This window comes from Micromys minutus, assembly GCF_963924665.1.
Source record: "Micromys minutus genome assembly, chromosome: 2".
NCBI classification, from domain to species: domain Eukaryota; kingdom Metazoa; phylum Chordata; class Mammalia; order Rodentia; family Muridae; genus Micromys; species Micromys minutus.
The window spans coordinates 51,978,718-52,002,530 of record NC_137971.1 but is presented as its reverse complement, the minus strand read 5'-3'; the positions used below and the strand labels follow the sequence as shown (position 1 = coordinate 52,002,530).

Sequence of the window (23,813 nt, the reverse complement as noted above, 5' to 3'; positions counted from 1 at the left end):
GGGGAAAAAAAACGATTAAAATCAGTTATAATAAAAAAATTTTTATTTCTCCACACACTGTGCTTGCTTCATACAGAAAATGACGAAGTTTTCCTGCCTTTCTGGATGGGCTGTCTCCATAGATGGTTTGCTTCTGAACATCTACCTTGTGAGGCAAGGAGAGAGGTAAGAAGCATGATTCAGATGTAGGCTCAGCTGCATGGGGGTGAGGAGCAGCGGGGGCCTCGACTAGACAGTGCAGCCCTACAGTCCTGTCCCCGTGGCCAGATCTTTGTCAGGTACCCCCGACAGTTTGGTCACCAGAGGGTCATATCTGGACTCTTGGTGTCTGTGAGGCCAGACAACCCAGGCTGAAGACTCAGATTCTGACCACCTGCGCAGCCACACTCAGGCCCTGCCTGGCTTCATTGTCTATGGCTTTGGGCTGCCTCCTGAGGTAGAGGCGGCCAAAGGTGCCACCCACTTGTCCTTTGGTGAGACGCCCAGGATTCATACAGACACAGCCAAAGATGTCCTAGGAAAGAAAGAACAGTGGGTTTAGAGGCTGTCAGAATCTTACAATGAGTTTTAGAAAACAGAAACAAAGGCAACCACGCAGGCAAACATGTTCACTTGTAAGTGGAGAGTCTGGGGCAGAATAAAGAATGCAGTGGCCTCTTGGGAGAAGGAACTCCCATACTTGGGGACAGAGCTGATCCCAGCATGTTGTTTTCCCACATGAAGGAAATATCTAGGAGCTGAAATGGGTGTCACATACTGTAATCTTAGCACTCAAGAGGCCGAGGCAGGACAAGCCAAGAGTTCCAGAACATTCTGGGAGGCAGTTGGGCCTGTAGATTAAGATCTTCTTTAAGATACTGCTAACTAAGCCCATGGGGAGGTCAACTCAAAATTCAGAGGAAGGCAGGCAGGTCACCTTGATATGGCCCAAAGCCCTCACTCTTTGACACCTAGGCTCTGCTCAAGTGGGTGTGTGCTACTTGCTCGTCTCCTTTTACCTGTGAACTATTTGCCACCCCTGACCTCTGCAATTAGTCCCTGAGAGGATACTGTCCCTTTCAGTAGACCCAGTTAGAGCAAGTGCCAGGTAACCTGAAAGGAAAAGTCAGGTTCTGATGTCTCTGGAACAAAGCCAGTTCAAACTCACCTTCACAAAGTACCTCAGCTCTGACGGAACAATGAAGACGTCAGGGGTGACCGGCAGCTGGGCATAGGTATAGAAGTTCTCGTAGTCTATGGCCATGTCCTCGTGGGGCGGGTAGAGTGGGTAGTAGCTGCAGATGGAGGAACCCATTCAGGAACCCTAGGTGAGGCTTCCACTCCTAGCCTCCACACTGCCCCTAAGTATGGCCTGGCTTTTGCTCTTCCACTTGAGGGGACAGAACTCAGGTTTGTCACCACAGGGTGAAATTTCCTGGTGGCTCTGTGCAGGGTCCTGACAGTCAAATATGCCACAACTCTGATCCAGTTACTCTTAGGGTTGGCAGGACACTCACCTTCTCTGCGTCAGGATGTGCTTGAGGATTCGGCTGAATTTGTCTGAAGTCCCGGAAGAGCTGGGAAAGGCAGAAAGCAACGGAGGGAGGGGGAAATCAAGTTTCCTAGTCAGTCCTCTTCAAGGAGGACCCTCACACTCAGGTCAACTAGAAAGAAGCTGAACAGCAAGGGCACGACTCCTGGGGAAGCTTGGAGTCACACTGCAAGCAGCTGGCTCTTTCCCAGGACACGGCAACAGGGCAAGGGGCTTAGAGGGAAAGAATCCTAGGAATCAGGATATAAGAGGCCTTAGCGCTGGGGATGGCACTGTCTCACATAAGACAAGTCTAGCACCACAAAGCCACACACAGCCAGGCAACCCTGTGTCTCACACCCCAGCCAAAGCACACACCTAACCTCTGACCTCCCAGCTCAGCCCTCTATCCTGGCAAGGAAGGTTTGATAGAAAACCCAACTGCTCAGCCTAGACACCAGGTCCGGTGGCATCCACCTGAGGGTCCCACATTCACTATTCTGCTAAATCCATGGCAAACCTACAGAGAAACACTCGAACGCTCAGGTTGGGAAGGTAAAATATGAATTTCAGTGCCTGGGTGTTTCCATCTGATAGAACAGACTTGGTTCTTTGGGGCCTCAGACATGGTAGACTAGTGATAGCAACAAACACATCTGTTTGCCACCCACAGCAGACACAGAAAGGCTACATTTGTTTTGTTTAAGTGTTGCTCTCACAACTCCTTTTCAAGACTGTCAAGTAGCACAGGAGACATGGGTCGGGAGCAGTGTCTTGGTGATGACAGGGACAGGATGCAGGGGGCCAGCTGTCTTCTTACCTACAGATCTCCTCAGCCCCAATGTGGAACAGCAGGTCCGTGGATGTCAAACCAAACATCACTCCATTTATGGAGAGGCTGCAGGGCTCTGACACAAACTGCACTCGCTGAAAGGAGGAGCTGACATGAACACTTACATCCAACAGCTAGAGTTCCTCCCTGCCAAAGCTGGGGCCTGCGGACCACCAAGGACCAACCAAGTGCAGCAACCTTTGACATCTCTGTTGGGGATTTAGGAGCTGTGCTCACTCCTGAGAGGGCTTCTCTACTCTCACTCCCAGGGCTGTCTTTACCCCACCCACTACTGGCTGGCCAGAGGCAGGGCACTGGTACCTTTTTGTCCTCTCGAGGCAGTTCAGAGAAGGTGAAAGGTGGCTGTGGGTAAACTGGCTCGTGATGCACATCCCTCAGAGATGGGACAAAGACAAGGTGGGAGCCGGAGCTGCTTGGTAAAAACACAAGCACAAGAGGGTCCAGGACTGAGTCAGCAGACCTGGGCCATGGGCTCAAGGTGTGAGCATGTCCTTCACCTGGCAGTCCTCCAGGGAGATTTGATGGCGCTCCATTCTGAACAGACACTATCTCCCAAGACTCTAAGAGGGAACGGCAACCTCCTGGTGCATACACATCTATCTAGATCTAGTGCATAGCTTAGGGTACACTGTCTCTTGATTTTGTGTCACTCGTCACAGAGAACTGTTGTCTGGTGGGAAAAGGGAAAACCATGAGACCTAGAGCTGGGCATGGACAGCCAGGTCTTAGGAGTTTGAGGCTAGTCTGAGCTCTGAAGTGAGACCCTATGTGAGGGGGAGCCTCAGGATTGGAACTGGAGCTTAAGTCTGACCTCACTCTGCAGGGCACAGGCAGCTCACAGGCAGTAATGCTCTCCCGACACATGGCTGGGGTCGTACAAGTAGAGCCAGGGAGGAGCAAGGCAAACAAGTTAGATCCTGAGGCTGACCTCACACTTTGAAGATCAACCCAAACCTTCCCATCACTAAAGGGCTAAGCCAGGTCTACTGGACACTGAAGACAGAGACTGTCAGAGGCCAGGCACCTCCCCACTCATGTCAGGAAGTGATGCCATTCTACTTAGCATACTGATGTTAACGAAATACTGCACAGCGGCAGCTGCTCCTTTGATGGGGACAGGAAAGTCTCTAGGGTTACAACATGCAGTGGAAAAAAAAAGCTGTGCTTCCCGGGGCCATCTGTTTCTATAACCACACAAAAGAGAAAAGGGAAACCTGCTTCTTTGGTTCCCTTGTTGTCCTTGGCAGAAAGGGCCACTGCAAACCAAACAGGTGTAAACTGTTGCTGTGAAAACATGCCCGGAAGCAGCCAAGAGCTCTCACTTGTAGCTCCTTCCTCCTCATGCTTTAACAACAAAACAGGTACAGATGCTCCGGAGCTGGAGTTACAGGTAGTTTGGAGCAGCTTGATGTGGTTCTGAGAACCAAACTCCCACTCCAGAGGGACCTTTGACATGCCACCAGGTACTGTGGTATAACAGATCATCAGAATCTTGAGACCAAAGGTACCTTTCATATCACTCACAATCTCTGTCACGAAGTTCACTGCAATTGTCCAAGTCCCCCACGTGTACAGGACAGGGAGGGAGTAGGAAGGAGCAACATATGTCCCAAGTCTCCAAAAATGGAGCTCTAAAGGTACAAAGGACTGAGGGGTGGGGCGGGGCAGGCAGCTGTTTGGCCTCCTGGGACTGAGCTGCTCTTCAGAACCAGCTTCAGGAGAGCAATGGTTAAAGAGGAAACAGCCTCCCTCTGGCTTGGAGATAGCTACAGGGGGAGGGGCCAGGAAGAAAATTCCAACTATGTGCCGCATCGCACAACTTCACTTCATAAGTCATGGCGGGAGGGTCTCACTGTTGTCATTTGAACAGTGAGGCACACCAGGGCTCTGGGCTGCTACAAGGGAGCTCTCGAACATCTGCCATGTTCTGAGAGCTTAGGGTCCTGCATTCTGACCCAGCACCATTTCTATATTACCCTGGCAGGGTGGGGCTGCTCCCCTGCCCTGCAGCTCACTCCAGCCACAGATGAAAGTGCCTGGTGGCGCTGGGCGCTGGCCCCAGGGTAACAATGCTCTATCTATTCTTTGTTTATGTCACTGCCATCAATAGCACATGGGATGAGGAACCCAAATCAGAATCCAGCCTCATGTTGGGTGCACCAGCCAGTGCTGGGTGCTGCTCATGAACTCAACCGGGACAAGAGAGGAGGTATATGTAACCCTCCCTTTGGAAGGGAGGAGGACGGAAACAGCCAAAGGCTCAAGTCTCCTGGCTCTAGGCCTGACGCCAGCACACGGTTGTATTACAACTAATCAACCTGGGATCTGTTCTCAGGACAGAAGGCGGAAGGAAGACCTTTAAAAACCACCTTTGTTACAGGTTTGCTTTAAAGCTCAGCCTAGGGTGTTTGTTTACTATGAGTTCAGCAACAGAAAGCAAATCCCAGGAGCCCGCCCACCACTCCATTTTCTTTCTGACCCAGCCAAGAAAAAAAGGACAGGGTCAGAACTGAGGGTCAGCTTCCAGTGACTCTGCTTCTAGCTTTAAACTCTTCCTGGAGCTGTGAGGCCCACACTGGAACCACGCGCTTTATGTTAGTGCTGGGGCCTCTCAGTCCTGTCTTCCAGGCTATGCTGAGGATTCAATATCCACCCTCACTCAAGTCCCCCACCCATCACTCTAGCCATTGGCAGCCATCCACCACCATGGGGAGCACTGACTCAGAAAAGGAACTTGGGTTTACCCCGAAACATTCCCTTCGTGCAAGGAGAGGCTCAGGGCCTCTCAGGATTTCACTGCCAATCAAATGCCTCCCCACCCTGGGAATATTCCCATGGAATAACTGCTTACACAAGGGGAAGTGAGAAGGGGAAGTGAAGAGATGGAAGGAAGAACATGTGAAGCTCATCCTTTCAAGTTTGTTTATCTGACTTACACAAACCGCCTTTTTACCCACTGTCCGCTCCAAGTTCAAGGGTTCTATCTGATCTCTGAGTTCAAAAGGACAGAAGGGACAGGAACTGTGACTTTAAAGCAGTTTCAGTTTCCTATTGGTAATGTCCTGGAAGAACCTAGAAAGCTCCAGGTTCTGTCCAGCATCTGGAATGCTAACCTTCTCGTTCCTTCGATAACTGTTCTCAGGCACTGCTTGAAAACGTCTTCGAAAGGGCTTGTCAACTTACAGTTCTGCAAGAAAGGAAAGGAGGTGCACTCGGGGCTGACAGCTGGGCTCTGCTCCGGCTAAAGCTTAGAGGATGACCCTGAAGGGCTCAGAGTGGATACAGGGTAGCAAGGAGAAAGACGGGAGACAGCCTTGTGCTTTGCAAACCCAGAATGCAGGAGGGTGAAGCAGACTGCCAGGAGCTCCAGACTAACCTATGGTACAGACTGAAACCTAAGCCAGCCTGGCTCGAGTGTCTCAAACAAACAAAAGGGGGGGGGGATGGGGTAGGGCTGCTCATCTGCAAGGAGTATAGATAAGGAAAGAATGAATCCTCTGCACACAAGGTGAGAGTCTGGGATGAAGACTGCCTTGAAATCTTTTCTGTGGAAGAGAAAAACACTTGGCAACCAAGGATAGGAGGCCCAGGCCATTGACCAAGATCCCAGGAAGGACCATTTGTGCTTTATGTATCAGAGGACCTTAACATACAACCTACCAGCTTAAAGCAGGAGCCACAAGGTTTCCATCTCTGCCTCCTTAGGGCAGTAGGTAGCGTACCAGTCTCGTAGGGGACAGTTAGAGCCCAGACACATTTGCATTTGTTACTGCTTTTGCGCCTGAGCAGTTAAGTGGTATTGAAAAGGAACCATTCCTTTCTAATTCTCTCCCTGGGTAACAGAGAGTCTGGTGTGCTGGTGAAACAGAGCTTTCAAATGCAAGACATTTATTAAACATGGCCAGTACAATGTCACAAACTCCCGAAGAGGAAACTAAGAGTCTAGATTGAGTGCAAGTACCCAGCCCCTCCCCCAGGCACTTACCTCCACCTGTTCGTGTTTAGCATCTAGGAAAGGTCCGAGCTGCCAATGACAGAGGTGGGGAGAAGGCACCCAAAGAACAAATCAGAATCACCCAAAGTGTCTAAGAACAGTTCCCCGCCTGGCTCCACCTGTTCCCTGGAGAACTTGGGGAGTTAGTAATGGGTCAACTGTTCTCTCAGGAGGCCCTAGATACCCTGTGGTCACCCCAAATAACACTGGCTCTTTCCTGTCTTCTACACCTAGCAAGAACAACAGACCACTATGTTCCCAGTAGTATTTTAGCATTGAAAAGAGATTAGTTTAAGATTAGTACCAAGGCAGGTCAAGAATCTTGTAAAACCAGAGGCTGACACGAATGATGGGCCTCTGGACTTAGTGACAACTATGGAGTGGGTAGAAACCTCTACAGGTGCAGATTTTTTTAAAAAATCCCAGCACTTTGGAGGTAGAGGCAGGCAGATCTCTGTGAGTTCAAGGCCAGCCTGGTCTATGTAGTGAGGTGCTGTCTCAAAAACAAAAAGAAAACAAAGGAAAAAAATTAACAAAGCAAACTCTTTGTAAAAGGACAGACAGGTGTTTCCCAAAAACTTCAAAAGCACCAAAACCAGTTTTCTAAGGCCCATCTCATTCCCACCCTCATTGCCTCCCTGAACACAGGGGACCTACCAGGATGCAGACATCTGGCCGGTCATGATTGATGATGTTGATCAGATCAAGCAGGGGTTCGTATAAGATGCTGTCGGAGGTGGTATAAGGCCCACAGGCAACTAACACCATAGTTTGCTCAAAATCTGAGACAGAAGGCATTGCAGGGTCACAAGGAGAAAGAGAACAGGCACTGAGTGGAGGAAGCAGTGGAGGGAGCAGGGCCACCGAGGGAAAATGCCACAGGATTTGCTTCATTAAGTCCCATGAGTGCAAGTCTGGGGAATTCAAGGTGAGGACCTCACCCCTTCCTCAAGAACACTGAACCAGCACAGGCAGGGAGGCCCCTGAGCTACAGCGGCAGTGCACCTGGGCAGTGCAAGCAGATGGGCAGGCAGGAAAGAATCAAGGGATTATGTACTCACACAGTGGAGAAGCTAAGGATCATCTGGGGGTTCAGTACGTGGGACAATGTGGGGAGTTGAGGCCCAATGGCAGGCTCTGTTGGAGGGCCAGACACTGAACGACCTTGCTGTGGTTTCCTGCTACCTGGACATTACAGCTGCCAGGCTTGTGTCCCCACCCCAAACTCAGGTTTCTAAGCCCTGTCCAGTTCTTTGTTAAGTTTTTAAAGATAAAGTCTGATCTAGTTCCTGTGGTTGATACAAGAAACCTCCCAATTTCTCCACGTTTTCTAATATGTAGTATTTACTTTACTCTTGCTGTTCCTGGGGGCCCAAGTTTGGTTCCCAACACCCACATAGGCAGCTCACAACTGTCTATGACTGCTGCCCTGGGGACTTAACACCATCTTCTCCACAGGTATCTGCACTCAGAAGTGCACATAGCCACGCACAGTACACATATAAGCAAACAAACAAATCAAATAAATCTGAAAAAAAGTAAATAAATTACTCCAAACTTGGTGGCTTTAAAGCAATTTACTATCTTAAAGTTCTGTACACTGTTAAGTCCAGAAGTAAAGTTATCGGTGGCTGCCATGCTCCCAGAGGTCACTTGTGCCCCATCTTAAAAGCCAGCAGCCTCAAGTTTCTGTTCCCTGACCTTGATCTCTCGGCCATCCATTTTCATAAGGACCTATGTGATTGCACTGAATAATCTCACCCCAAAGATGACTTATTTATTTTAAATATAATTTATTTTTATTTTATGTATATTGCTGTTTTGCCTGTTTTTATGTCTGTACGAGGGTGTCGGATCCCTGGAATAGTTACATGGTTCTGAAGTACTATATGAGTGCTGGGAATTGAGTCTGGGTCCTCTGGAAGAGCAGCTAGTGCTCTTAACCACTGGATTTATTTTATTTTTTGAGACAGTGTCTGGTTATACAGACCGGGCTATATGGCATATATAGACCAGGTTTGACTTGAACTTACAAAGATCTGCCTGCCTCTGCCTCCTAAGCGCTAAGACTAAAGGCACACACTACCACACTACCCAGCTACATGAGCAAAGTCTTTTTGACCATATAAAGTGGCATACTTACAAGTTTACAAGATCATGGATGTGTTATTCAGCCTGCCACAAGAGTACCACCATGACCTGAGACTGGGGAGAGTCTACCTTTCTCCCTCATACAGATCTGTGAGACTGTACATCACCAACAACCGATTTCCATTCCTGAATCCAGGTCATCTCCAAAGATGCCTGCACACACATCAATGTGTGGGTACTGGCAGCATGCCAGCATTGATTTATTGAAATCTTTACTGATGTTTGTTCTACTTTGCTTAAAAAAATGTTTAGAAATACCTTCCCTTCTCCTTTCCCCTTGTGGTAGCAGGGGATTGAACTTAGAGCCTCACACATGCTAAACACGGGCCATCTACTACTGAGCAACACTCAAGCCCAGTTTATGAATATTTCACAACAAAGTTTTGTTAACTCAAAAGAAATTAAAAAATATATATATTATTTTTTATTTTATTGCCTTGCATTTTCTCTCCAGATTACTTGATCTCTTTTTTTAGAAAGATGTCTCTGTGTAGCCTTGGCTGTTGTCCTAGAACTCACTCTATAGACCAGGCTGTCCTCAATCTCAGAGATCTGCCTGTCTCTGCCTCCCAGGTACTGGGAATAAAGTCTTGCATCACTTATGTAGACCGGGCTGGATTTGAATGTAGAGATCCACCTGTTTCTGCCTCTTGGGTGATTCACCATGCCTGGCCAGAAATTACTGCATAAACTTGCAGAGAGAGCACAGGCTTCCGTGTGTCTTTTCCCAGAGCTCTGATATTAACATTTTCCTCCAGAGCACATTTGCTGGAATTACCTCTGGTGTCACTGAAAACTAAACTAGGTTTTCCCACCAGTGTCCATTTCTCCTCCAGGATCCCATCTAAACACCTAGTCTGTGTCCTAACGTGTGCATCTTTCCCATGCTTGCTAAGCAGCAGTCTGGACTGCAGGTGCTCACACTGTGTCAGAGCTCAGATAATGAGACTACCTGTGCTCGAGGGTCAGACCCACCAGTGGCTTGTGAAGGGAGGGCCTATGTGCCCACTCACCAGTGTCCTTACTGCTCAGATGCCTCTCTCAGAGCTTCTGTTGCTCCCTGAGCCCGGGCAGCTACTGTCTGGGACTTTGTCCATCACCCCCACTTTGGCAAGAGACATTCTGAACCAGAACTCACCTCCCTCCTCTTCAGTGGGCTGGTAGAATGGAAGTGGCACACCCTGAAACAGAAGGAGGGCTCAGCTGAGGTCTCGCTCCTGCCATTGCTTTGGTAAGGGGTGGCTTGTAGGTGTTTGTAGGTGTGCAGTGGGAAGACCAGGAGGAGGACAGAGAATGTGTCTCTGCCTTGCTCTTGGGAGTTACAACCCAGAGCCCACAGAATCTGCCATTTTTCTCACTGTGACTACACAGATCAGGCAATGGGAAGTCACTGATAGACCAGGCCACCCCATGCAAAGCAGTGTCTAACCCTCTGGCATGCCAGGCAAGGGTGGAAGAGAAGGGAGTCCAGCTACTTCCTGGCATCCTATGGGACTCTCTGGAGGACTGTGGTGGAGGGCAGAGGTGAGGCTAAATTTGGCTGTAGCCATTTTTATAAATGAAGTTTAGATGGGACTCCCTACAGCCATGTGTTTGCATTGTCAGTGTAATGACACAGACTCATGTGAGGTCTCATAGCCTAAACCTGCTCCTTGGCTCTCTGGAGGAAACAGAAAAGACTAACGAGTGTCCAGAGATGGAAAAGGATCAGTTTCTTTCACCAGAACTGAGCATACTGAACCTGAAGCAAGTGTGGAGTGGGGGAGGGGCCCACCCTGTACCTCATAGAGCTTGGTGGCAGTAACTCTCCTACCGGTGGTGTTGAATCCTTCCATAATTACAACCTGAAAGACAAGAAACACAAGACAGCTAAGTAGGAGAGGTAAATGAGAAGTCTGAGATAATCCCTTTTGGTAATTATAAACATGGGGCAGTTTCCAGAAAACAAATAAAGGGCATCCTTCTTTTGTAACATATCAGTTACAATTATGCTCCACACAAATGACCTAATTCCCACAACAATCCCATGAGGTAAGAATTTTTATTTTATTTTATGGATGAAGACATCTTGGCTTTGAAGGTCAAGTACCTTGCCCATAGTCACACACTTCATTGGGTGGACGTGTGATACATGTTGGACTCAGGGTTAAGGAGAAAAAAAAAATCCCGATGTCAGGGCAACAGAGAGCTTGCTGCTCAGGTCTGCAGCCCAGCAGGTTCCAGTCTCACCTGTCCAGGAAACAGAGAATATTCTTTGAGTTCGGATAAATCCACCGGGATCTGAGTGCCGGAGGAGTGTTCCCGGTCTCCCTCGAGAATCACTGACTTGCAGTTCAGCTTCCCATTGCTGTCACAGCCAATCTGACCCAGCAGGATGACAGGCTCCTAAAGGAAGAATACAACATAAGGGGCACAGTTAAACCCCAAATGGCATATGTTTTTTGAGGTGATCCCAGCATCGCCACTGAAAGTGGAAGGACCCTTCAAGGGTGTCTAGGCCACCACCTGCCTACCAGGTGTGCTGAGAGGCTCCCTGGGTGGGCATTCCCACCCAGAGGACTTCCCCCGAGCCCTGCAGCCCACTGTACTTCTGGAAAACCACAGCTATTAATAGATCATTCACAGAGCCCGCCGCACACTGTTCTCAGCTGATACGCATTAACTCATGCGACCTTCACAACCACTATAAGGAAGAGATGGCAACGCCCAGCACCCACAGGACAATTTCATTACGGTCAAACAATAGGGGAAGCCTGGCTCCAAAGGTCAAAAGTTTGGTCCCAGAGCCAAATGCACAGCACCTCTTGGACCTCTCATGCTCTTCCTCTCCCCAGAGTCTCCTTACATAACCCACGCAGGCCTTGAACTCTCAGTCTTCCTGCCTCGGGTTCCCAAGTGCCCTACCGCACAGGATAGCATACTGCCACTTCCAGAGGAAGTTAGTCATAGACGGAACTGAAATCTCTCCTAGTGGCTTCCTGGGTAGGGCTTCCACTCTTGGGAGCAAACTGGGTTAAGTCTAATCTTTCCCTCATGTGAGGCCCTCCCCCATGCTTCCTCTCAGTTTCTCTAGAACTTCCTACAGGACAAAGTTTATTTATGGTCCCTCTTCCCCGGAAACAAACATAGTACAAAGGCACATTCAAGGATTATATAGGACACATCTGGAAGATTAGCAATGCTCCAGAGAAAGTACCCACACCAGAACTGAAGCATGATGTAACTCTAGATGCCAGAGGCAGTCACTGATCTGCCAGAGTCCTCAACCCAGAGTGGTCACCACCAGGCAAGGAGAGTAGAATTCCTACACTGTTGCTCTCACCTTACAAACCTAGACAAACCTACCCTCGGGGGCTCTCCAAAGACAACCTGCCTCACCACTCAGAAAACAAGGTTTCAACCTTTGCTTCTGGTAAGACCAAGTCCAAGAGAGGAGAAAAGGCCTGGTGAGCCAGCCAGGGGTGCGCTCGTCAGGAGCCAACCAAGACTAATATTGAAGCACAGCACTGGCGAGGAAAAAGACTTCTTTATTGACTTCAGAGAGTAGCATTAGCTGGGCATGATGGCACACACCTGTAATCCCAGCACTCGAGAGGCAGAGACTGGCTGGTTTCTCAGCTCAAGGCCAGCCTGCTCTATGAGAAAGCAAGGGTATTTCTAATTATCGAGAACGTATCACACGAGTCTTACTTGTGCAGGGACTAGGAGAGGAGTGAAAGCCTCGATCTTGTAATGCTCCTTCAGCTCGCTGCCCAGCTCTTCTATCTTATAGGTCAGAACTGCAATCCAAAGGCGACAGGGTGCTGTCATTAGACATGTCACTTGACAAGGAAAGACAACCCACTGCCAAACATCACAGTCATGCTATAGGAACGAGAAGCATGGACATCTGTCCAGTTTGAACCTCAGGTCTATTTTCTGACACAATTACAAATCTGGTTCTGGGGAGATCAACACGGCACAGTCCCACAGCATCACTGGGCACCTCGTCCTCACTAGATTGCAAGGAACTCAAGGATAACCTGGAGCATTTGCATGTTCACAATTCAAGAGCTGAGCTCTTTCACAGCTCATGTTGCATGACTAGGGTAGCTGAAAGGACCTGGGAAATTACAGCCTCGCCCAGTGTCCTCCCACTTCATTCAGAACACCCATGAGGTCATCTACCAACTTCTCAACCAAAGGCCACCAGCTGAATCAGTGTTACTTCGCTTCTCTCAGTTCTCCCACAGGGCTGTAAGCCATGAGACTGTCCCAGAGAAAACCAGGTACCTTCTCGAATATCGGGGAGCTGCTGAAACATAGTTTTGTAGCTGCCAGTGAGTGGTTCTGGGCACCCCATGACCTTCAAACTGATGCTTCCAGAGCCTCCTCTCCCGGACCAAGACATGCCCTGTGCTGAGCCAAAGGTGGTGACCACTTCTCCCTGGTTGGTTCTGGAGCTGTATTTCTGGGAGGGGGTAGCACTGAGGGGAAGCAGAACAGATCAGAATTACTGTGACTGCCTGGCTACCTGATTAAGAAACACAACAGGACAAGGCTTGGAGAAAAAGCAAGCGGTCATATAGAGTTATTGACGTGGCGGGGCTGGAGTGCTCTGACCCTTCAGGAATCTCGGGAATGAGGTGTTGAGGAACACCAGAACACAAAAGTTTACAAGTTTAAGGATGGAAACATAAAAACGCTTTTCTCCAAAACTAAATGAAGTAGACAAAATGCACTTAGACTTGACTGAACAGCATGTTTCAAGTACTTTCCTTCCTTCTTGTGAGTCACTCACTGCCATTTGATCCTGAAACGGTGACTGGGTCAGACTGCCGAGCAAACATAAAAGCCTACAATACAGCAGTTGAAACCAGGCTCGGTGGCGAGGTCTGCAATCCTAGCACTCTGAGGGCAAAGGCAGGACAGGGTCTCAAGGCCATCCTCAGCCAAGTTTGAGGATATTCTAGACTACATAAGACCCAACCTCAAAACAGAAACAAAACCTCACAGTTCAAAGCACAAGCAACACTAAACAAATTAATGAACCTTCCCCTTGCCTCTGAGAGGTGGAGAGGCAATGAATAAACACTGAACAGGGAGCAAGCCTCAACCCCACCCCAATTCACCTGCACTGGTGAATTCTGTGTCCATCCCAACTGTAAACCACACCTCCAAGGACACATGGGTGTTGCTGGTCCACTTGAAAACTTTTTTATATATATATTATTTTAAATTAAATTTCAAATGTTATCCCCTTTCCTGGTTTTCCCTCCAGAAACCCCCTATCCCATCCTCCCTCCCCCTGCTTCTATGAGGGTGCCCCCCCAACCCCCTCACAATTCCCTGCCCTGACATTCCCCTACACTGGGGCAATAAGCCTTGACAGGACCAAGGGCTTCTCCTCCCACTGATGCCCAGCAAGGCCATTCTCTGCTACATATGCAGCTGGAGCCACAGGTCCATCCATGTGTACTCTTTGGATGGTGGCATTTGGAAACTTCTAGTCCTCCTGTTGTGAACACTGCTTATGGGGAGGTCTAGAACGCCACACTCAGCACGCTGACTCTGTGGGACTCACTTCACAAAGGGCATGGTCAGAACTGTTGCCAACACTCCTTCTTTCCAGATAAGCTACAGAAAATGAGCTCAATTATGTTTATCTCCCGGGTTGCCTCAACTTAAATGAGTTTCCGATGTCAGCTTTCTTACTGTACATTTAAAAAGTGACCAGGCAGGGAAGTTACCAGCTTCTCTGAACTTGACCCATGAAGGGACATGCGTCACAGCCCTCTACTGTCATCAGATGCTTACAGGGGACAGCTGTCAACATGGCCATAGAAACAAATTGAAAGGGCTTCGTGCTTGGAGAGTGTAACTCTCACACTGGCTCTGCAACAACTATCTGAACTCCATAGGTTCCAGAGATGCCCTTTCAAATCTAGAAAGTTCACTCTGAAAGCAGTTTTGAGATCTCTCCAGACCTGGTGGACCACAGTGAAGCCAAACTGTCCTTCATGACTCAATGACCACTGACGGTCAATGCTGCAGAGGTTCTGCCTCTCTGCTTTCTGAGACCAGTGTTTTATGTGCATCGAGAATTCTGCCTGTGTTTATGTGTGTGTACCATCTGTGTGCCTGGTATTTGCAGAGGCCAGAGGAGCTCATGGCTCCATGGAACTGGACTTAGGAATGGTTTGTGGAGACACAGCATAGAGGCTGAGAACCAAACTTGTGTTCTCTGCAAGAGCAGCAAGTGCTCTTCACCACTCTAGCCCCCGTCGCTGCCTCTCTATACAGGCAGAGCTGAGAAACCTACATTCTGGTTGGTTTAGAAGGGATCCAGATGTTGGTATTTCCCTACACAGTTGAACCGCTGTTTGAGCCCCATCCTTGTGTGACAGCCCTACAGATATGTCTCCTCAGTCAAACACTCATCTGTGGGTCTCTGTAATGGAGACCTTCATTTGTGGATGTCTGCAGACTTATGCATAGTGGCTGCAACCATGAGGAGTATCAATTAAGCTGCTGAAAGAAGATTCAGTGACGAGAAGAAAATGCTCAGAAACCAGCTGTCACCTGAGCATGGGATGAACAGGTTATGCAATGCTGCAAACAAAGACACATACTTTTCCTTAAAAAAAAAAAAAAAAAAAAAAAAAAAAATCAGATTACAAAAAGAAATCCAAGTAAATGCAAGCGAGTAGAAACAGGTAAGAGTCTATTTGCCTTGACTGGCCAGACCCGCCAGACGCCTGGGCTTTCTGAATAGCTGGGCTGTTTTCAATAGGAGATATCAGCCTCCTATCTAAAAAATGAGCCCCAGAGAAGTGGGTAGAAAGCAAGTCTCCTTAATTACTGTACAAAACAGTAATTTTCCACAAGGCAGAGAACCTCAGGCTTTCCAGCCAGCTCGAAGTAGACAGCCCACTCCCATGGCGGTTAATAAGCTACTAGCAATTCAACTTGTCAGCAGGGAAAGAGGTGTGGCTTTCTTGGCGCATGGATCGATTATGATACATACCTCGGGGAGAAACTCGACGGTGAGAGAAGCTGATGTGGGCTTCGAGTAGAGACACTCCTTTTGGTTAGGGGGGTTTCTGGGGTGCTGCTAACTCGCTTGTGAGGACCCTAGAAACAAGACAAAAAGTGAGATCCCAGTCATTCTGGCTTCAAGTTGCTAATTAAGTCTAGATTTAATTCCTTAGAAAGGACAAAGTGGTACAGTAAGGGACAGAGGGCAGGTACAGGAGCCTCAGGAACCATCTCCAGTGTGCTCACACCACAGGGACACTATCTGCACTCTGAAGGCTGTCATGATGCAAACATTCCCCAAAGGAGCCGGCCACCCAACCTGCCAACTCACACATGCATCTTCACCCTCCCTGCTCCCCCACACACTTTCTGCATTTAGAAAGTCCGGAGTTTGGCAATGCATAGCTTTGACCTGCGTGCACATTCTCCTGAGAAGGGATGGGACCATGTTACACTTCTTTTGGCCAAGTCTACCACACATTTTCCCAATTAAATTCTGGAATAACTCCAGGCAGATAAGGTGGTTGAGCTCATACTTGGAAAGAGTAGTCAGCAAACACCTCACTAATGGTCACATCTGATTAGGGATTTTGTGCTGTTGTTTTGTTTTATTTTTTCTTTTCTTCTCCTTTGCTCATCAACATGAAGCCATAAGTCCAGAATTAAGGATGAAACCCAATCACAGGACCCTAACATTCCCAAAAGCCTAGGATAATGGGAGATTAGCAGGAAAGACAATGTCTTGCCCAAGACAACCATGCCATATCAGATACACAAACTTTTCTGACTCAAGGGCTCCCCCTGTTGGTGCACTTAAGGAAATGCCACCAAACTATCAACTGGTAGAGCCTGTGGGGCCCAAGGTGATAACAGACTCAGAACCATCACTAAGATAAGCATGATGGCTCATACATGAAATCCTAGCTTCTGGGAGCTGCAGTGCAAAGGTCATCCAATTCTGGGCCAGCCTTGGCTACACACTGAGACCCTGACTCAAAAAGACAAATGAAGAAGTTGCACTGGAAACTAAATATTTGTGGTTTTATTAAGATTTTATTTTATTCATATGTACTTGTGCGAGCATGTGCATGAGGTGAAGTTGCTGGGGAGGTCGGAAGAGGCATCAGGACCCCTGGAGTTGGAGTTACATGCAGCTATGAGCTGTCTGATGTGGGTGCTCAAAACTGATGAGACAGCTCTCCAGCCTGTGTTATTTTTCATTTGAAACAGTCTCAGGTATTAAAGCCCACACTGGTCTTGAACCCACTATGTAGCTGAGGCTGGCCCCCAACTCCTGATGTGCCTCCACCATACCTGGCTTACAAACTAGATTTTTAAGTTTAAAAATTTCTATGTTTACTTATTGTTTGAATGTGTGCATAATGTGTGTGGGCATGGGTGCCCTGGTGCAAGTACGGAGCCAGAGGACAACGCTATGGAGCTGACCCTCTCCATCCACCTTAAGTCAGTTCTGGGGATGGAAGGCAGGTCCTCTAAGATGACCACTTTACACACCGATGCTCCTCCTCAATCACTTTATTTATTTTGAGACAGAGTCTCTCTGTGTAATCCTGGCTGTCCTGGAACTATGTAGACAGAGATCTTCTTACCTCTGCCTCCAGAGTCCTGGGATTAAAGGCATGTGTCACTAATAAGGCTAAAATAACCATTCTTGAGCATTTCTTAATTGTATCTTAACGTCTTTCAACTAAATATATACACTAAAAATAGTTATCCTAATTTAAACTTAAACCTCACAGCTTTTTATTTTACATACTGATTTTAAACTCTATATGCATTTTTCTTCACCGGCACAGTCTCTAGCCTTAATCCCCACATCATCCGACTGAGTTGGTAAATAATCTCCATGCCTCCTTGGTAGAATGTCATTTTTAATTTTTGTCATTATAAATAGTTGTTATAGCTGCCATCAGGCATCAGCGAGTGATTTGCATCATTTCCTCAGATGTCTTTAGGAGGCACCGGGAACTGACTGCAGGGCTTTGGAGACACTAAACATGTACCCACTGGGCTACACTGTAGATCTCAGGAAACCTTTCACCAGGAAGAATGATTAAGACAAAGAATAAGGATGACTTTAGGGTTCCTCCATCTATTTTTCAAAGACTCCTCTACAGGTCAGGCTCTAGGGAAAGAACAGCAAAGGAAGCAGCACCCACACCCCGAGAGCGTCTGTAACGGAGAGAGATGAACCAAGATTAAGATCCATGGTGAAAGATAAGGCAGAAAATACACAGGAAAGAGAAAGAGGCAGGAACCTGCTACTTCAGACAGGCTGGTTCCTTTGACAAGAGGCCACAGGGTGAGTGTATATCTGATATGCCTGAAGACCAAGCAAGACAACAAGTGTGCCAGAAGTGGAGAGACAAAGCCGAGGCAGGACCAGTTCAGACACACCCTCTCCTCACACAAGTTAATTCACAACATGAACTTATGTTTGGTGAGACCAGGCTGTCCCGGGACTCACAGATATCCACTTGTCACTGCTTCCCAAGCGCTGGGACTAAAGGGGTGTGGCACCATGCACAGCCCTGTGATATTCTTAAGAATATCATCTGTAGGATGCAATTCCCAGACACTGCATGCTCACCTTGGAGGGTGTGGTGTATGAGCTCAGAAGGGTCTCCTCTTCCTCCTCTGCTTCAATTCTGAAAACACTGGTCAAGGAGAACAATTACATGAGATTAAATGAAAAGCTGAATGTCAGGTATTTCTTAAAAATTGTCTTTAAAGTGTACATGCAGCTGAGAGACTCTAACACATGTGTGGCTTAGCCAAAGCCTAGAGCAGAGAAGGATACAGCTCTTGTATGGAGACAATGTCTCTGAATCCTGCATGCCCGCTGTCTTTGGAGGCACGGTGCCAGGCTTTGGAGAGTTTTTTGTTCAGAACCTGAAGAATGGAACAGAAGATGATGAATGTTATTCCGAGGTCTAGTGGTGGTAGGGGGCATTTCCCATTTGAAATAATCACAGCATTCAAGGTGTAAGCAAAGAAAGGTTAGTTGATAGAGATAGCACTTGCCAGGCATGCAAAAAAGCTCTGGATTCAATCCCAGCATCACCCAACTCCAACCTTAAATCACAGCACTACAAAGCAGAAGCAGGTGGATCTCTGAGTTCAAGGCCAGCCTGATCTACACAGTGAGACCCTGTCGCTAAAACCAACAAACAGTTGGGCATGGTAGAACATGCCTGTCATCCTAGCATTTGGGAGACAGGAGGATTAGGAACACACACACACACACACACACACACACACACACACACACACACAGATTCTCCCATAGGAGCTGGAAAGATGGCTCAGTAGTTAAGATGACACAGTGCTCTTTCAGAAGATCTGAGTTCTATTCCTAGAACCCACATCAGGCAGCTCATAACACCTGTAACTTCACTCCAGGGGATCTGACACCTCTGCAGGTATCTGCACTCACGCACACACATATATAACTAGAATAATAATACAAATAAACATTTTAGAAAATAAATATTAAAAATCTTCCTCATAACTGTCTACCAACAACACATAATACTAATTCCCAACCAACCATATATCAGGCAGTTTTAGTTGCTTCATGTGCATCCTCATTTAAAATTTTTTTCATTTAAAAAAGATTTATCTATTTCATATATGTGTGTGCACTGTCGCTGTCTTCAGAAGAGGGCATCAGGTCCCATTACAGATAGTTGTGAGCCACCATGTGGTTGCTGGGAATTGAACTCAGGACCTCTGGAAGAGCAGCCGGTGCTCTTAACCACTGAGCCATCTCTTCAGTCCCCCTCATTTAATTTTTACAACAATCATTATAAACAAAGGTTATTAGAACTTAACAGAAGAAGAAAAAAGCCCAAGGCTCAGAAATAAATATATACACTAAAATAGCTATCCTAATTTAAACTTAAAACTTACAGATTTTTATTTTACATACTGATTTTAAACTCTATATGCATTTTCCTTCACCAGCATAATCTTTATCTTTAATCTCCACATTATCTGATTGACTTCGTAAATAATCTCCATGCTATTATTTCTTTCTTCTTTAAGACAAGGTCTCACTATGCAGCCCTGGCTGTCCTGGAACTGGCTCTGTAGACCAGGCTGTCCTCAAACTCAGAAATCCACCTGCCTCTGCCTCCTGAGTGCTAGGATCAAAGGTGTGCACCACCGGCATCCAGCAAGGACCAATTTTTTACAGTTGTCCTCTCTCTATAGCACAGGTGTGCATACACATGCACATATATACACACAATAACTAAATAAATGTAAAGAACTGAAAGACATTATGATAGAAGAAAGGAAAAGGCAGGCCACGCTCACACTGGGACCTCAAAGCTTCATCTTTTCATCCACGGACACCTCCATGCAGCAGGATGATGCCAGTAAACTCACATCTCCTCTTACCTCGTGTTCAAAAGAGCTCAGAATCTCTACAGTGAGGCTCGACTTCCCTGTGCTGGTGCAGAAGGCGATAAGCTCGCTCACCATTCCCTCCTCAGTCTGTCGGTACAGAACACACAGCTCTGCCACTGCAGGGATAAAGATGAACAAGAGAGTGCCTAGCTCATCCTTAGCTTTCATCTTGAGAGGTGAGACAGCCCTCTGCTATCCAGCATCCACAGGCCCTGGGGACGAAGCAGTCAGCAAAGAGCTCTTGTTCACAGGATGATACTATCCAGGTTGAGAGAACAAGGAAGCCGTATAGAAAAAACGAAGTGGGGGTGGGAAGGGATCAGGGAGCTCAGGAAAGGCTGGCGATTTGAAACAAGCAGGGCTACCTAGTGAGACTTTATCTTAAAAAAGAAAGAGGCCAGGAGAGGCCTCAGGAGGTAAAGTGTTTGCCACACAAGCAGTGTGAAGACAGGAGTGCAGTGGGCATGGTGGCCTGCCTGTGAGAAGGCAGAGACAAGGGAATCCTGGAGCAAACCAGCCAGATTAGTTGGAACAGACCCAGCCTCAATTTATAAGCGAAGGAGTGACTGGGAAGACTGAGTGACTCACCACAGTGAAGGAATGAATCTAGTAGGAAGTGATCCTGGTTCTGAGTCCTGGCTATTCACATGAAGATGAAAATCATCATTAAAGGCTAAGAAATGATGGTGAGCAAACCTGAGGAAGCCCAGGAGTGGTGGCAGCAAATCCACAGCAAGAATGTGCTCCTGACAGCACCCACACTGCAGTCACTCTCAGAGGACCTGACTCCCTCTTCGGGTTCTGCCTGCATATGGTGCACTTGTATGTCTCAGACAAACACTCATTTCCATAAGTAAGCCTAATTTAAAAAGACTAGGTTTTTAACAAAGAGAAGACCATGAACAGTGGCAAATGCTGCTGATAATTAAAAACAAGAAATAAGATTTAGCCCTCACTTTGGCAAGACAAAGGTCATCAGTTACCAATAACAGCAGGCTCCTGAATTTGGGAGGACAAAAAAGATACAGAGGAATTTAAGAAAGAAAGCTCAAGATATCAAGTATGGAAAACCCTTCTGAAGAGGCAGTTCTAATCAGGAAGGGGGAATCCAGATGTGGGATCAACAGAGCACTTTAGGCAAAGACACACCTCTGCCAGTTTCGGTGGCTTTCAGCTGCACCATGAGACCTCATCTCAACAAAAAGCAGGAAACACACTTCCTAGCTTCAAAGGGACAGAATTTTTTTCCCCCCTAAAAACACCTAAACTTCATTTTACATGCATGGGTAATTTGCTTGCATTTAAGTGTACAACATGCATGCAGTGGCCAGAAGGGGGCACCGGACCCCCTGGAATGGGAGTTGATCCCTTTGGATGCAAGGAAGTGAATGTTGGTCCTCGGAAGAGGAGTAAGTGCTCTTAACCACTGAGCCATCTCTCCAGCACTAAGGCACAGAATCTTCTAAAGATTTCAACTTCTTTAAAAAAAATAATTTATTATTATTTTCTGCGCATTGGTGTTTTGCCTGCATGTATGTCTGTGAAGATGTCAGATTTTGGAGTTACAGTTGTGAACAAAGTAGACAGGATCTCACTATTTAGCCCCAGCTGGTCTTAAATTCTTTATTATTTTCCTGGCCTCGGCCTCCTAAGTGCTGGGATAACAGGCAAGTCCACTTATACTATGGTTTTATTCCCTGCAATAAGAATTTCAAGTGCTATTCTGAAACTGATGCACACATCTTCCAGGAGATGTGCGATTTAAATCTTTGCCACTGGTCTCTATGGACCAATATGATGAGGCACTGGACTCCAGAGCAAGAGACAGGGTTGGCACACAATCAGGTTGTTAAGTCTCCAAGCCAATAAGCTTCCTGGGGTTTCTTCCAAAGCTAAAATAAAGGTCTAGGGATCTACCTAGAGGGATTGCTATTTGTACAGACCACTGAAACTCTGATGAACCGGACAGTGGTGTACATCTTTAATCCCAGCACTCCGGAAGCAGAGGCAGGCCATCTCTGGGAGTTCAAAGCCAGCACGGTAGTCTACATAATGAGTTCTGGGGTTACAGAGAGACTGTCTTTAAAAAAACAATTCTGACACATAAAGTCATTGAGCAACAGATGCCTAGGTATGAGCTGCAAACGGTCCCAATGTCTCCTGTTGGCAATGTCACCTGTTGTTTAGTCAGGACCTAAGCGGTACCCCACGAGCATAAGGAACTTGGAGGCCATCCCCTCGGTTCGGGACTCACATTTCTCCATCAGGGAGTCCTCGCAGTCCAGGCCGAAGATCTGTAGCTCCTCCGCCAGCTGCTGGGTGGACACGGCCATGGTGACTAGGAGAGGCCGGGCGCCTGCCGCCGGGCTCCGACCTCAGCTCAAGTCCGCCTGCAGACACTTTGCGAGAAGGTGTCAGGGACGTGTCACAAGATCACCTGGCCTAAGCCCTCAGACGACCCCAGCCACCAGATCAACAGAGAAATATCTCAAATATCCTCGAGAGGTCTCGATCCGGAGAGAAAACTTGCTTCTGAAAGCTACAACTTGGCTTCTCAGCGAGGAGCACAGCCAGGAAAAACCCGCCAAACACTTCGCCTAGCGCGCGCTTGCGCGGGGAGGTCCGGCTCAGCCCCGCCCTCCCCGCGCACGCGCCGGCCCTCCCATTGCGGCTGCGCAGAACGCGCCCGCTGCGCGTCACTCCGCGCGGAAATTGAGAGACCTGCCCTCGTCCTGTGGCTGTTTCTGTAGTCGCCTGTTCTGCTAAGCTCCGCGATGCTTGTTTATCCCTCCCTTTTTTTCCTGGCCTGGAGACGCTGTTTGTGTGTATCTTGCAGTAACTGAAACTTGTGCCCAGAACGGCCCCGGAAGGGCACATTAGCTCCTTAACTATTCCACCTCAGCATCTCCATCCTGCTGTGCCTTGGTTTGTCCTGGTCTAAGGCTTTCATAGGCAGTGTGGTTATTATAGCTGTTATGATTGTCAGTCACGGGGATAGCCCCGTTTTCTTGAGCTTGTGACATTTTGGTGGATCCAGGGTAGAAAGATGACTAATAAGGATTTCCAGGCCGAGATTTCGAAGTGGGCCGCGGGAGGGCAGGTCACTTAAGGGGGAATGCATTCTCTTCCTGTTACATTTACTAATTTTTCGAACCAAAATCGCCATTAAGTTAAGTGACTTGTGACACCATAAGAGTGGGATGGAGGACTGACAGAGCCTTTAAGAAAAATGGCTTGAAACTAGGCCTGGTAGCACACACCTGTAAGCTCAGCACTTGGAGGCTGAGGCTGATCTCTGTAAGTTTCAGTCAAGGTTATACAGAGAGACCCTGTCTCAATAAACAAACAAATACCAAACAGGACTGTAGAGAGGGCTTAGCCATTAGGCTTACTGAACTCACAAAGGACTTGGGTTTGGTTCCAGGCCTCAGGTGGTGGCTCACAGCTGCCTATAACTCCAGTTTCAGGGGATCTGACACCTTTTGGCCTCCACAGACTCCTACATGCACATGGTGCACATACATAAACTTAGGTACTCACAAACATTCATTAAAAACATGCCTTTAGCCCCAGCACTAGGGAAGCAGAGGCAGCCAGATCGCTGAGTTTGAGGCTAGCCTGGTCTATAGAATGAAATCTGGAACAGCAGGGTCACACTGAGAAACCCTGTCTCAAAAAAAAAAAAAAAAAACTGTGTGTGTGTGTGTGTGTGTATTGACTGGGCATCGTGGCTCTTCAATGTCAGTATTTGAGAGGCCTAGGTGGTACATTAAAACTAGATTGCAGCCACCTGGCCTACATTATAAGTTCATCCAACAGAAAGACAAAACAAAAATACTTCACTGATTTTTTTT

General features: G+C 47.6%; 1 protein-coding gene across 1 annotated transcript; it reads right to left on the bottom strand.

Moving 5' to 3' along the window:
• Positions 1-25: 25 nt before the first annotated feature.
• Positions 26-22,434, bottom strand: POLA2 (DNA polymerase alpha 2, accessory subunit). Its single transcript, XM_080913501.1, has 18 exons — positions 22,214-22,434; positions 19,951-20,075; positions 18,347-18,438; positions 18,137-18,194; positions 15,515-15,621; positions 12,781-12,974; positions 12,199-12,287; positions 10,738-10,893; positions 10,290-10,352; positions 9,647-9,689; positions 7,015-7,139; positions 6,349-6,387; positions 5,477-5,550; positions 2,664-2,772; positions 2,331-2,437; positions 1,497-1,556; positions 1,148-1,274; positions 26-514 (listed from the first exon to the last, which is right to left on the bottom strand). The coding sequence occupies exons 1-18, from the start codon at positions 22,290-22,292 to the stop codon at positions 359-361; spliced, it is 1,803 nt and encodes a 600-aa protein (XP_080769627.1). The 5' UTR covers positions 22,293-22,434; the 3' UTR covers positions 26-358.
• Between the last annotated feature and the right edge of the window lie 1,379 nt (positions 22,435-23,813).